The sequence below is a fragment of the Panthera uncia genome, chromosome F2, assembly GCF_023721935.1.
Source record: "Panthera uncia isolate 11264 chromosome F2, Puncia_PCG_1.0, whole genome shotgun sequence".
Classification (NCBI taxonomy): domain Eukaryota; kingdom Metazoa; phylum Chordata; class Mammalia; order Carnivora; family Felidae; genus Panthera; species Panthera uncia.
Window position 1 is genome coordinate 6,818,394 of NC_064812.1, and position 15,653 is coordinate 6,834,046.

A 15,653-nucleotide genomic window follows, 5' to 3' on the forward strand; every position below is an offset into this window, starting at 1 on the left:
TCCGCCCCTCGCCTATGTTTCCACGTGCTTGTAAAGATCGCCGTGAAGAAGCCATGTGGAGCGGAGGGGAGTACAGGACTTGGGTATTCTCCACACCTACAGGGCCAGGTTTTGCCACTTGTTGCCTTCAAGTTAAACGAAAGAACACGGGCTCGAGCTTTAAGAGAGCTGCGTAGCAGGCCTGACTTGTCAACTAGGTGACTTTGGTCAAGTTCACATTCCCTGAGCGTCAGTCTCCTTATTTGTAAAAGTAAAGCCTGACGCTCCTCTGGAGGTTCTTGGGGATAAAACGAAACGGCGGGCACAAGAACATCTGGTACAGTAACAAACGCTTCCTAAGTATTTAATTGATACTTGATTTCTTCAATGTGTGCCAAATTAATGAATCTGGAAAATTTCCCTGTTTCTTTTTTGTTAATTCTAAGGAGTTTCCTGTTGAAGCTGTAAAACTTCTTGGCTTGCTTTTAGTACAAAGTATCGAGAGTTCAGTAACTCAGAGGGAGACCTAAACACGGCCCTCGGACTCACTGGCCACCCTTCCCATGGCAGCAGTGGCGCTCCCTAGCTGGCCATTCATTACCCGGGGAAATGAACACTGACTGTGATGTCGGCCACCCTGGGGCACCTCCGGACCTCTGGCAGGACATATGCCATCATGGGCATCACCCACCCACCTAGTGACCTAACATTACTTTCTATACAGACTTTGTTTCTGCTTTAATGTATCGTAATCAAATCACAGCAACATTCATAAAATCATGTGCCTGACATGACATGCTGATTATTTTCCCAGTAACTTTAAAATCATCAGACCTTTATCTAAAAAAAAAGGTCTGGCTGTGTGCCACCTGCAAGCATGTTGCGAAACATTAGTGATACATGTACTACTCTTGGGAGAACATTCCTGTAAGGGAAAGAGAAAGGACTGAAATCAATAGTCACTAAGTGGGTAACTCAGGTCACTTACTAAGTCTTTCTCTGGGTCTCAATTTTCTCAAGACTAAAATGGGGATTATCATGTCCACCTTCTAAGGTTAAAGTGAACACAGAGGAGAAAGACCTCACACTCACACGGATGTGCCTTAGTGAAACCGATATTGTGCGGTGTGTGCCTCTGTGCTACTTTGTGATCACAGGAGGGATCAAATATTCCTTTGCAGGGGCGCCTGGGTGGCTCAGTCAGTTGAGCGTCCGACTTGGGCTCAGGTCACGATCTCACGGTTCGTGAGTTTGAGCCCCGCGTCGGGCTCTGGGCTGACGGCTCAGAGCCTGGAGCCTGCTTCCGATTCTGTGTCTCCCTCTCTCTCTGCCCCTCCCCCGTTCATGCTCTGTCTCTGTCTCAAAAATAAATAAAAAAACATTAAAAAAATTAAAAAAAATATTCCTTTGTGAATTTACAATTACGAGACACACCAACTACAACACTGTGATAGTTTTTAAGGCTCTTGACCTGTTTTGGCCTCGCCAAGTTACCGTTTTGTGTGTGACCGCACCTGGCATCTACTCTCCCGGCAAACTCAGCGAGTCTAACGCAGTGTTATCAGCTACGGTCACCGTGCTGTGCAACGGCAAGTGTCAGTAGGATTATAAACAAAACATCCGCTGAAGAACGAATCCCATCTAATTGAGAACGAAACGGATATATTTACAAAGGGTTTCCAAGAGTCAGAACTAGGACTTCTGTGAAGACTCCAGTCCCGTCAGAGCAGGGGCAGGCAGGTCCCTGAGGGCTGAGGCCATTTAACACCTGCTCTTTTTTATTCACCAGAGCTATTCGGGAGGTGTGTTCAAAATCAATCAATAACTAGTTCTGGACCAGCGTGTATTAGAACAATTCCAATAGTATAAAGAACCGTTCCCATTTCTCTTCACAGTAACTGTCTTGACAGCTTGGTACTCATTAAATGTGTGGAGTTAGATAAACAATGCTTTGTTTTACTCCACAACATCAGCACTACCAAGGTCATTACAAAAATCAATGGGGAAATGTAGCTGAACTACACCGAATTTCTTCTCACTCTGCAGGGAGTCTCATTTGTACTCTAATTTTAATACGAGGTATTTGAAAATTAGGAGAAAAAAATCCTCACTTGTAAAACCTCCTGAGAGAAACTGGTATTTGTGCAACAAAACAGCATCCTAAAATGATTCCAGCTCATGAAGTTTAAACGTCATTACTGAAAGGGACCCCTTCCCACAGCAGGTAATAATACCCAATGGCCAGCCATAGAGGCCTGCTGTTTTGCTCTGTTGTGTTTTCTTTTTTTTTTTAATTTTTTTTTCAACGTTTTTTATTTATTTTTGGGACAGACAGAGACAGAGCATGAACGGGGGAGGGGCAGAGAGAGAGGGAGACACAGAATCGGAAACAGGCTCCAGGCTCCGAGCCATCAGCCCAGAGCCTGACGCGGGGCTCGAACTCACGGACCGCGAGATGGTGACCTGGCTGAAGTCGGACTCTTAACCGACTGCGCCACCCAGGCGCCCCTCTGTTGTGTTTTCAAGTGGGTTACGGCTGCTCAGTTTGCTAATCCGTTTACGGTAAATACCGACACTGGCCATGCCCTCCGCAAGGTCCCTCTCTTCTCACTCTCCCTGTAAATCATTTACTCACACACACTCTTTCCGGATTTGCTGGTGCCTTCCCTGTGTGAAATGAGAAGCAGAGCGATTTCGAACTGGGGAAGGAGAGCGGGTGTTTACTCAGCTCAACGGTGCTAACTGCCTCCCACACTTCCCCGGGTGCCTCCCACACTGCCCCAACTGCCTGGCACGCCGACTGCCCTGGGTGCCTCCCATAAGTTATTGTGTTTGACATGCCTCCCTCTCCATGGTTCCCAGAGACTGTGGGCTTTCCTGACTCATGCAACTTTCAGGCTGGCCGTCTAAAGAAGCAGCAAAGTTGCACACGTTACAAACTGAGGCTGAGAGAGGTCAAACATGTTGCCCAAAGCCACATAACCAGCAAATATTAACGTGGGGTCTAAATACAGGTAGACCAGTCTCTTAACCACCGTGGCCCAGATCTCCAAAAGTCTTCTGTATCACATCCGTATCAGGAGAACCATTTTTGATCTCGTAACTGTGACCGTTTACATGCACGTGTAGTACGTGTAGCACGTGTAGCACAGTATTAAGAAGTTATGTTTCCACGTGACACAAAACATCAGAAGTTTACGAGGATGACCATGTGTTGGCCCTCTCTGTACCTGGTGTGTTGGTTTGCTTACCCCAGGGGTGCGCGCCCTCATCCAGAGACACCACGCTGTGCTGTCTCGCCAGAGACAGAGCAAGCCGCGGTCTTACTTAAGGCTGCATTATCTACGAGAAATTTGTAGTTTAAAGTTCGCTAGTAGCCACGTTAAAAAGAACAAAAGCGGCACCCAGCTGGCTCGGGAGGTCAAGGGCCATCTCACAGCTCGTGAGTTCAAGCCCTGCGTCGGGCTCTGTGCTGACAGCGTGGAGCCTGTTCGGTATTCTCTCTCTCTCCCTCTCTCTCTGTCCCTCCCCCACCTACCACTCTTTCTTTCCAATTAATAAACATTTTTAAAAAGCTTAAAAAAAAGCTTTCTTAAAAAGAAACAGGTAAAATTAATTTTAGCAAGGTGTTCATTTCATCGTCTATCTCCTACGAAGTCTTCGGGCGCTGCCGCGTGGCCTACACGCCCAGCACACCCACCGCGCCAGCCACACTGCAAGCACTCGGCGGACACGTGTGCGAGCTGCCACGGTGGACAGTGCGGTCGAACCTGTGCTTGTGCTCTTTCTTCCACACCATGCGTCAAAGAACGTCTTCAGAACAGCTCTGCGATCTAAGAGGAGACCGACCAAGTAAAGAATTCGGCAGTAACACTGAACTATACGCACACGTGAGAGGACTACTGAAGTCCGAAGTCGATTTTACAGGACCTGAAGTGGCAAAGTCCAGGACTTTCAGACCACGGATCAAGTGTTCTGGGGCATTCTCTGTTAGTGAACACTAAGGCTGTGTGCTCCTTGAGAGGGGTGGCGGTGAATGCTATTTGCCGAAAGGAACTAACGTAAAATCGGAAAAATAAGGCCCCTAATTCCATCAGTCCGGTCCCACAATAATACGCCGCAGAAATGAAATTCTAGGTTTGAGAGAGGTAGTCCACGTCTGATAAGGCAATGCTTCCTGATCAGATGGGAGGCCTAATTCTTAGGGGATTCAAAAGCATCACGAAGTATTAGATTTTTGAAGACCGTTTATGGGACATACTAATTGGAATTAATTCCAGCCACTGAGATCAAAGCAGACTGGAAAGGCAATGCAACAAAGTACAAAGAGAACGCTTTGGGGCCAAGGTGGGTTTGTACCACTGCTCAGCCTTTCGAGTGTGGATGATGGGCCATTTAACCTCTCTGAACCTGTATGCAAGGGAATGGCATGTTTAGACTTGAATTTTGCACTATTTCGGGGCACGCTGAGAGGGGACAGAGAATCGATGTGAAGCCCATGAAACAGTACCAAGCACAGAGTAGACACTCAAGTCGTTGAGGAGGACGGTGGTAGTGATCTCCTTTTCTTTTTATTTATTTGTTTTGAGAAAGGGGGCAGGGGCAGAGAGAGGGAGAGAAAAAGAATCGGTGGTGATTTCCTTGTTAGTACTCACTATTTGGTCCTGGGGATGATTTGAACGTTTGGTATCCTAACTGGTTTATACCAGATTTCTAATTCTGAGACATTCAGTGTTGTGCTTAAACCAAGTACTACAGTATGTGCATACGATGGGCTGGACTGTGCCCCCACCCCAAATCGTATGTTGAAGCCCCATCCCCCCAGTACCTCAGAATGGGAGCGTATTTGGAGATGGGGCCCTTAAAGAGGTGATTAAATTAAAATGAGGCTGTGCGTGGGTCCTCATCCAATCTGACCGGTGCCATCGAAAGAGAGGAAACGTGGACATGCACAGAGACCAGAGATGCACGTGCACAGAGAAAGACCCCGTGAGGACACAGCAAGAAGGCAGCCATGTGCAAGTCAAGGGAAGAAGCCTCAGGAAAAGACCAAATCCCCCAAGACCTTGACCTTGGGCTTCTAGCCTCTGTAACTGTGGGAAAATAAAACTCTATTGCCTCAGCCACCTAGACTGTGGTTATTTTGTTACGGTAACTCTAGCAAACTAATACAGTGCATAAAACCATCTTGTCAACCTCCACTGTATAGCTGCTTAGTTTCTAGGAGTTTCCAGTAGAGCAGCTGCTTAGTCGCACCCAGTAAGGCTGTGTGTGTGGGGGGGGGGGGGGGGCACGGGTGGGGGGGGGGGGGGCGGCGGTTGGGGGGGCACATGGCGTGAGGGGACACGTGTAGGCAGGACCCAGGTTCAAAGTCTGCTCCTCTGCCGGTAAGCTGCGTGATCTTAGGCAAGTTGTCTAATTCTGATAAATCACAGTTTCCTTCTTCTTTGAAAGGGCTGACGTTTATGTCACAGGTCATGAGGATTAGACGAACACTCAGAACACCTAACCAAGAGTGGCTTCTCAATTTGTCAACGTGTGCCACCCTCACACAATCCTTGCAAAGATCACTTCCAAGACGGCAGACGGGGGGTTGTCAGGCAAGACGCCTCTTTAAGTGAGTCTTCCCTGACATTTAAAGGCCTCATGATGTACCAGCCTCTTAATTGGTCCCTGCCTCGAGGCTTTCCCACCTGTCAGTCCAGCCCCTCCACGGCCGTGGAATGACTCTCTGAATCCAAGTCGAAACTCACCGTGCCTCGCGTGTAACTCTCTGGGGCTCCGGGCCACCTGCTGCCTGTGGCACCGAGTCTCAGCACGCGCAGGGGGCAGAGTGCGGCCGCTCCTCCCCCCACCTCCCTGCCGCGCCTCACCCCTTCTAGCTCTGCCCATGAACTGGAGTTGCAGATGGCACGTGCTGCCCCCACCGGGCGCCGCCCTTCCAGCTCGGGGAAATGCCCTTCCCTGTCTGTACCCTGGTGACTCCTACTCACCCTTCCCTTTCTCAGTGAAAGGTCCTCAGGGTTCTCAACCAGACTTTAGCGCTGCCTTCTTCTGGAAATCCTGAAGTGTTCCCCAGACCTCTCATAACGATTACCATATTATATTACTCTTAAGTATTATTATTATTTTTTTTTTCCTTCTGGCCTGTGAGCTTTTCAAAGGGTCTTTGCCTCCATAATCTTTGTATCCCAAGCATCGAGCATCCCCGACGCACACGGACATTCAACAAATTTTGGCTACAAAAATGACCAAAGGATGAACACTCGTGATCCATCATATCACCGATGCTATCACTCTAACATCAAGACTCCAAGCTCCCTAGGTCGAGGCTCACGTTCTGGATTGCTCCTTTACTTCTCTGAGCCCTCAGTTCGCCACTTGTAAAACAGATACGTCAGCTCCTGCTGTAACCATTCAGACTCAGTGAGACACAAGTAAGTAAAAGGTTTACACTCCACAGGGGATTTCTGGCAAATGGCTTCATCTTGTGCTCTGTGCTCCTTTTCTCCATCTATACGGTGAGAACGGCGCCCCATACTTGATACAGTTGCCGGGACACTTAAATGAGATACTATGTGACGTCGTGGCTAGCGTCTACCAGTGCCGGTCCCCCCAGGCTGCGCCAACACCCTCAAGGATACCAGCACGATGCACAGGTTTCCACTCACAGAGACCAAGACCAAGTTGAGAGTCCAAGACTGAAGGGTCTCAACTGTTACAAGTTATAGGAGAAAAAAAATGTGACCTGAGCCTGAAAGAAAAAAGAATTTTATATCCTTGTCAACCTGGGTACCAGAGCTCACGAGTAACAGCAGCTGCCTGTTCAAAGCTGCCTGGTGCCACGTGAGTTCGGAAGTGGTTTATACTTCATCAAAACAACCACGCAATTTGTATTTTTTTATGCTTCATAAAGCCGCTATTTTGTTTTGTACATGTGTCTATCATTGTCCCCCACTTAGAATTTTAAACATAAAGCAAGAGGTTTCTAGGCATTTAGGAAAACATTCTGAACAGAATAAACACTGATTTCATATATCAATGAACATCAAGGTGTATTATCACAAGAGGTAACTATAAAGCTCTGTTTTGCCTCTGATAACACTTACTTATTTCTGGGTAAATACTTCTTTAGAAAATGAAGCGGAGCTAACTCATTATTCACAAATATGAATTTGAAGTTGTTAGAAAACAGGATCGCTGCTGCTGAGAAACAGAAGCCTTCTCGGAATGCCAAGCTAAACTTCTGGGGCTTTCCTCCTCAGGCACTGACAACGCAGGGTATTTCCACATTGTTCATGTGATTTGGGGCACTTGAAGAGCCACAGACTTTGAAGACATTGTTTTTCCTTAGAATATACTGAACACTGAGTTAAAACTTTAGAGTAAAGAAAACGTCAATTTTTATTTTTCAAGCTTCATTGCTTTAACACTACAATAAGTTCTGGAGGGGTGATGCATGCTAGTGTCTAAGACGGAGAGGGCCTCTCCAATTAAAACAAACAAGAAACAAAGCAAGCCAAGTCAAATTACCCTCATTGTCTGATCATCATCCGGTTCCCAGAGTGCATAAACGTGGAGGGGCACAAGTGTCTGTTAACAGGGTCCAGTCAGAGATGGTCTCTTACCTTTGGGCAGGGGTGCTATAGCTGTTATCATAGGAATCATAACTCTGTTCGTCATAAGCAGTGCCATAACCATCATCATAGTCCTACAATAAAACAGGAGAAGTATAAAAAAGTTCAGAAAAGTTTCTGGACAAAAAGAACCACTCTGCTTTTAGTGACTCTTTATTAAATCAGCTAACACTTATTAACTCCACATCTAATTATAGTGTAAAGAAAAATATTAAGAGTGACATCAGTGAAAATGACAAGAACTTCCAAAAATTCTCTCTGTAAAAGCAAAAAGAAACTGGCAAAAATTGTTAGAATCAACAGTTCCAAAACTCTGGAAATTAACAAAAGGTTTGCAGAGATCTAAGGAGCATTTATTTTTAAAAATTTGGCTGAACCTTGGTAGGAGCAGTGAGCTCTGTGATGTTTTAATGAGCCCTATTCCCACCCTTCACTCCCTGCTCTGCAGGAGCCTGGAAAACCCACAGCCTTAACCACAGTGGACTCCAGCAGGCTGAGGGCCACTGCAGGAGGAGAACAGGGCGGGGCTCTTTCAACCTCATTCCCTGAGGACTGCATTTGACCTGGCTTGGACTCATCCAGTGCAAAAAGCCTTTTCCCTGAGGGTATTTAAAGAAAATAAACAGAGGCGATTACATAAGATTTCAGCTACTTGAGGTGGTTGGAGCAAACAACAGTCTAATCAAAAGCCACCTAGAAAAGGGCCAGGATGAGATATCCATTCTCCCTTTGAAAAGCTCTGACATACTCCTGGGAATCTAGAAGGCTACATAGCTGCACGGTGCCATGTACAGGCCCAGGAAAGACCTGGGAGGACCCTAGGCTCTCTCCTCAGGATGACCCTGCGGTTTTCACAAGAAGGAAAGGCAAGGTCAAGGAAAGAGTTAGTTGTAAACCAACTGGCTGAGTTTTAAAGACCTGTTGTTCCAACCTGCTTGGTACTCAGTCTCCAGGCATTCAATAAAATCGCCGTCCGATCATTAGCTGACCACTAAGGTAACAGATAGGAAACACTTCAGGGATAACACATAATATATCACTTCAGTGATAACACATAATAAATACAAACTTTACAAAATGAGTTTGGAAAAGTCACTAGATAAAAAAGGGAAAACAGAAAATACTGGGAGGAAGGAGAATTTGATTTCCATAGCTGACACACTAAATGTCCAGTCTTAGTAAAAAAGATTAGGTGATATGAAAAGGAACACAAAAGTATGGTTCATACAACGAGAAAAAAGTAATCACCAGAAATGGTCCCTGAGGAGACAAGACACTGAACTTACTAGACAAAGACTTTAAATCAGGTATTTTAAATATATTTTAAAAACTAAAGGATACTCTATGTCTACAGAACTAAAGGATAATAACAATGCCTCACTAAATATAGATATAAACATAGTAAAGAATCCAAAGTAATTCTTGAGTGGTAAAGTATAACTGGAAGGGAAAATTCACCAGAGAGGTTCAACAGCAGATATAACCATGCAGAAGACAGGGTAGATAAACCTGAAGGTGGATCAATTGAGATTATCCATTCTGAGGAAGAAGATACAAAAGGATAAGGAAAAGTGAACAGGGTCCCAGAGACCTGTGAAACACCATCACACAGGAACATATGCATAATGAGATACCCAGAAGGAGAGGAAAAGAAGAAGCAAAAAGATTAGAAAGAGAAATAATGGCTAAACACTTGCCAAATTTGATGAAAAACCTTAATCTGCACAACCAAGAAGCTCAAAACACTGAAAGTAAGGTAAGCTCAAAGAGACCCACACCTAGAAACATCATCAAAACGTTGAAAGACAAAGGCAAAGAGAAGATCTTAAAGCAGCAAGACAGAAGCCGCTCATCATGTGAAAGAGAGTATCAATAATATCAAAAGCTGATTTCTCAAGGAAAACCATGGAGGCCAGAAGACAATGGGATTCCACTTTTCAAGTACTAGAAGCAAGAGACTGTCAACTAAGAATTCTATAACCAGCAGAACTATCCTTCAAAAATGGAAAAATTTGGGGCTCCTGGGTGGCTCAGTTGGCTAAGCATTCAACTTCAGCTCAGGTCACAATCTCACGGTTCGTGGGTTGGAGCCCTGCATTGGACTCTGTGCTAACAACTCAGAGCCTGGAGCCTGCTTTGGATTCTGTGTCTCCCTCTCTCTCTGCCCCTCCCTGTCTCTCTCAAAAATAAATAAAATGTTAAAAAAATTTTTTTAAATGGAAAAATTAATATATTCTCGGGTAAGCAAAAACAGAATTCAACAGCAGACATGTTCTACACAAAAGACTAAAAGAAGTCTTTAATGTAAAAGTGAAAAGTCATTAGATAGTAACTTGAGTCCACATGAAAAAATAAGTAACACTGATACAGATAGCTACTTAGGGAAATACAAAACTATAAATGTGTTTTTGTAGTAACTTTTTTTTCTCCTATTTGACTTAAAAACCAACTGAATGAAGAACTAATTATAATTGTGTTGATGGACACACGATGTATGGAAGCTGCAATCTTCATGACAGTGACAATACAGAGGTGGGCAGGTGAGGATGGAGCTAAAGAGAAGCAAAGTTTTTGTGTCCTGTTAAAATTAAGTTGGTATAATTCTGAGAAACACTGATATAAATTAGAAAATAAATTGTAATCTGCAGGGCAGGCTAAGAAAATAATTTAAAAAAAACATAAAAAGTAGAAAAAGAAATGGTAATGGGGCTAAAGTGATACAATAAACAAATACCTAACAACAAAAGGGGAGAGTAAGGTACCAAAAAGACATAAGACATAGGGTAAAACAAAAAAGCAAAGTGAGAGATGTAAATCCTACCTTATCAGTAATTACACTAAATGTAAATGGATTAAACTAAGTGGAATAAATTAAAAGGCAGAAAATGGCATTCTGCTTAAAAAGAAAGATCCAACCATATGCTGTGAACGAGAGACACACTTTAGATTCAAAGACAAAAATAAACTGAAAAGGAGGAAAGAAGATATACCATACCGTGGAAATACGAATCAAAAGAAAACTACCATAGCTGCACTAGTATCAGACAAAACAGACTTTAAGACAAAACTGTTACCAGAGAAAAAGGACATTTACTTATAATGATAAAAGAGTCAAGTCTATCAAGATGATAATTCGAAAAATGTATGCAAATATATACACACATAAATAATAATAGAGCTCAAAGTACATGAAGTAAAAAATGATAGAATTACCAGGAGAAATAGACAATTTAACCATAATAATTGGGAACTTCAATATCACACTTTCCGTAATAAAAATAATGCCTGAAAAAAGGATCAAAGAAGAAATAGAAGATTTGAACAATACAAATCAATTATACCTAACAGACAATTATAGAACTAACATACATCTATAGAACACTCTACCCAGTAAGGGTAAAATGCATTCTTTTTCATTACATAGGGAACATTCCAGAGGACAGACCCTACATTTCCCCAATTCAAAATTTACTACAAAGCTAAGTAATCACAACAGTGAGGTACTGGTAGAGACGCAGATCAACAGAATGAGACTGACAGCACAGAAATAAAACCCTCACATCTAGGGTCAATTCATTTTCAACAGGGTGCCAAGACAACTGAATGGTGAATAGTACAGTCTTTTCAGTATATGGTGTGAGAACAAATATCCACATGCAAATGAATGAAGCTGGACTGTTACCTCACACCATATACAAAAATTAATGCAAAATGCAACATGCATCTAAGTATACAAGATAAAACTACAAAACTCTTAGAAGAAAACATAGATGTAGATCTTTGTGATTTTGGATCAGTCATTAGTTTCTTAGATATGCCAGCAAAAGCACAAACAACCGAAGAAAATAGAGATAATAGATACCTAATAGATAATATAGATATATGTAATAGAAAATATAGACCATCAAAATTAAAAACTTATGCATCAAAGGATGCTAGCAAGAAAATGAAAAGACTATCCATGGGACAGGAGAAAAATATTTCCAAATCACATATCTGATTATGGTCTAATATTCAGAATATAAAAAGAGCTCTTACAACTCAACAATAAAAAGAAAACCCAGCAAGAGCAAAAGCCATCTTCCTTAGTTCTATGGAGACAGACTTCAAACTGAGGACATTCTGCAGATAAAATAACAAGCACACAATGGTTCTTTTAAAAGCACTGTGGAATTCAAAAAGGTCTAGAGAAATGGTCATTTTGTAAGATAAAATTGGATATATTACAATGACATCTATGTCCATGAACGTGTGAATCCTACCCTAAAACTGATTACTAAGTTTCTGGTGTTAGTCAATTACATAATGACTTTGGACTTCATTGGTATTTATTTAATATTTAAATGAGCCTGAAAATAACATCTAAGTATTTTGGAACATCGGTATTATCAATGCTAATCAATTTAACGATCACCACCGGATCTGTGGAAGCAGAGAAATGTGGCCAAGGGGTAAGAGAAAGGACCTGGAGTTAGATGGGCTTCCATAATTTACTATCGATGATTTTACTCAAGCTCATTCACATCTCAGAATCTGTTTCTTTACCTGTAACCTGTGAATCCCTTAAGTATTTTGAAAGGATGAGAAATTATATATACACATATATGTACATATTCCAGCAAAATGCCTGACCTATATTAAGAACTTTATGAAGGAGAGCATATAATTAACTATTTTACTAAAGCATTACTCATGGAGACCTCTGTCCTGTATTTCTAAAATTATACAACAGAGGAAGAACACCAGAAGCCACTGTATGAGAGGGTATGAGCCAAATAATTGATTTGAAAGTGATTACCTTATTCTCTCTTCATAAGTATCTATTAAATACTAAACCTCAATTTACTTGGCTTAGGAAAACATAAATATCTAAATAGGAAGTTATATTATAATGTGTTCCATCTTGTAACATGAATATCAATACTAAGAGATCGTACTGTCTTTGCAGGAATAAGGCATATACATTTTCGACATGATCACGTAATTTTTTAATATTTTTTCACAAAGGAGGAACTTAATATTTGTTGAACAGCTATGTGTCAAGTACTTCTCGCAGAAGATAGAACAGAATATTCTACAGGGGCAGAGGAAGAATAAAAGTGAAGGACAGTTAGCACACAATATACAAACCATCGTGTTCCCCATAGTACCTAAAGGCGGATTAGTAATTTGGTGATCTTCCAAAGACCAATGCAAGAAGGAGAAAGCTATCAGACAAGATACAGACAAAACGAAAACAAAATTGATATGATTTTAATAATGAGGTAAGTCGTATGAGGCAGGTATTACTGATAATTCTGGTGAATTAATCAATTAAAAGAAGCCGGTGTTCCTAACGGAAAGAGTAAGATTTTTAATTTTTTTAACGTTTGTTTACTTTTGAGAGAAAGAGACAGAGTGTGAGCGGGACAGGGGCAGAGAGAGAGGGAGACACAGAATCGGAAGCAGGCCCCAGGCTCTGAGCTGGCAGCACAGAGCCTGCTGCGGGGCCTGACCTCACTAGCGGTGAGATCATGACCTGAGCTCAAGTCAGACGCTTAACCAACTGAGCCACCCACGCGCCCCAGGTGTATTATTGTTAAATTAAAAACCCAAACCTCCACTTGGCGCCTACCCTGTTCCTGGCACGCTGTCAGCACCATGAACTGAAAAGGAGCGCCACTGTCTAGTGAGTACTCTGGCATGAGGTGGCGCGAGAGAGGGGACAGGCCACTAAAGAGATACTGATAATGCAACATGTCAAATGCCGTGGCAAAGGCGAGGTGGCGCTGTGCACTGAGGTGGCACAGAACTGCCCAGCAGGGAGCGGGAAGGGACAGGGAAAACTGTCAGAAATGCCAACGCCAGCGTTTAGTTTCAAAAGCAGGGAAAAGCAAAAGTCCTGGAAACATGCACGAAAAATAAGAATTCGGCAGAATGGACAGCAGGTGCAGAACAGTGGAGGTACAGACACGTGAGAACCTTCCTCGTCCAGGAAAGCCAACGGCTTGTTGTGGGTACACTGCAGGATGCCAGTGGAAGAATGGAGAGCAAGGAAACAGAGAATCCCATGAAGCAGTTCGTGAATGGCCGAGTCACGGTGCGTGGGTTGGGGTTCCGAGTGCCATGATCCACCTTATGGTTTAGAACTCGTTCTCGGGTACTGGGGTGGGGGAATGGAACGGCAAGGGTGGATCTGGAGGGCTTGTTAACTAGGTCACTGCACTGGGCAGTTTGGCAATGTGGATGGAGCTCACGGTTTCGTCAGTAATTTGATCGTAGCTTGGAAAGAATATGGCTTCGCCAAGTTAGGAATTCTACTTCTAAGCTTATTTAAAGAATCGAGATTGTAAGTGACTGGAACTTTCTTCAAAAACTAAAATGTGAAGGGCTATACTACACTTTTAGCCTTACAGACTCATTCCTTGTTCAATTATTCCATCAGATATTACAATGCTAGAAATTTATTTGAATTTTCAAATGGTTTAGGTCGTTGAATTAATTGACTTTCATGTTTTTACACTGAAGATTTTGAAAGATTAAATTTGCAGTTCTCACATGATTTCTTTCATGATGATTTCACAGGTGGATTTGGCCAGAGGGACGCACTTCCGCTCTCTATTCAATGGACAACACTTGAAAGCTGTGGGAAGTGTGAAGGAGAATGTGACAGGAGAGAAGGAGGAAAAGCTGAGTGTAGGTGCAAATACATTCGGAAGTTTCTAGGAGGGGGTAGAGGGGATTCTTGGGCATCATCTGCCACCTTGCTGCAGGCAGCAGATGAAGTCACTGGCAGACAACAACTGGGGGGCTTAATCGGAAAGGACTCCGTGTTGGTTACCATAATGAGGAAAGGCAGGGCGGGGGGATGGGTAAGAGTCCCTTAACATTAGGCTTCTTTGTCCGAGGACTGATCTGGGGGTTAGCAGCCCCCCTTTTTTTCTGAATGCTCTTACTGTTTCCAACTACTTGTTGCTTGTTTTCTTACTCATATCGTTTGAATATTAAGAAATTCCTCTGCGGGGGGGGGGGGGGGGGGGGCCAAGATGGCAGAACAGCATGGAAGCTTTTTGTGTGTCTCGCGTCCGTGAAATGCAGCCAGACCAACACTAAACCATCCCACACACCTGGAAGAAATTCCTCTTTAGATTTTTCTGAGGCCAAGGCAGGAATTTTAAAAAACAGTGAATGCGTTGTCCGTTACAAGTGAACATGCGATCGGGTAGAACCATAAATCTAGTATAGAGGGGATACACGGATTTAGTTCAATCACCCCGCTAACCTCAGACTCTACAAAGCCTGCCAGGACCTGGGAGGGGGAACTCACTAGGTCCCTGGGGGCAGCGCTCAGACATGTCAAACAACTGTCTTTACACCTGAAATCTCTGTGTAATTTCTCACATTTGTGTATTTTCTCCTAGAGAACATTGGCCCTTGTGACATGGCCCCAGGCAACACGTTGTCCTCATTTTCTGCCATGTGTCCTGAGCCCAAGGGCAATAATTACAACCGGTTTGTGTGCTGCTCCCTACAAGTCTGTGACCACCCATCTGCTGAAGAAATTTCTCACGGTGAGGCTCAAAGGACTCTCCTCTCCTACTGTATCTTCTCAGGCCCATGAAACCAGCGTCTGTCACACCCGTGTGACGCCCAGGTCGGATGGGACACACACACCTCCGCTGAGTGTGTGGCAATGACTGGCTCCTGGCCTCCCCCGCTGTTGTGAACACGGATTGTGTCTTGCTTATTCTTTCACACAGAGTGGGGGCAGGGCCTGGAGTGCAGGAAGGATAGCTCAATAAATCAATGCTCATTCGATCGCTGGACGGAGTGCCTGCAGAGGAAAAAGCGTGCCAGACCCACCCCCACCCGGTCCCGTCTCCTGCCCGAGCGTGCCTTCACCTATGCCCTCCCAGGGCCACTCCTCCGTGACCCCACGCGAAGACAGCGGGCGTTTATGAACTTGTTTATGCTAAGAACCTAATGCATTTGCTCTGCGAGAAGCTTAAGAGAGCTCCCGGACATCATTAAAATGCAAGCACAGATGTTTTATCTCCT

At 43.7% G+C, this 15,653-nt stretch overlaps 1 protein-coding gene across 2 annotated transcripts in view; it reads right to left on the minus strand.

Moving 5' to 3' along the window:
* The window catches only part of KHDRBS3 (KH RNA binding domain containing, signal transduction associated 3), a 189,088-nt gene that overhangs the window by 35,829 nt on the left and 137,606 nt on the right, over positions 1-15,653 (minus strand). For both annotated transcript variants that reach the window (XR_007458363.1, XM_049632863.1), the window contains exon 7: positions 7,608-7,690. Coding sequence is in view for 1 of the 2 variants with exons in the window: in XM_049632863.1 (XP_049488820.1) it covers positions 7,608-7,690 (83 nt within the window). In the remaining variant the exon portion in view is untranslated. The remainder of the gene's footprint in view (positions 1-7,607; positions 7,691-15,653) is intronic.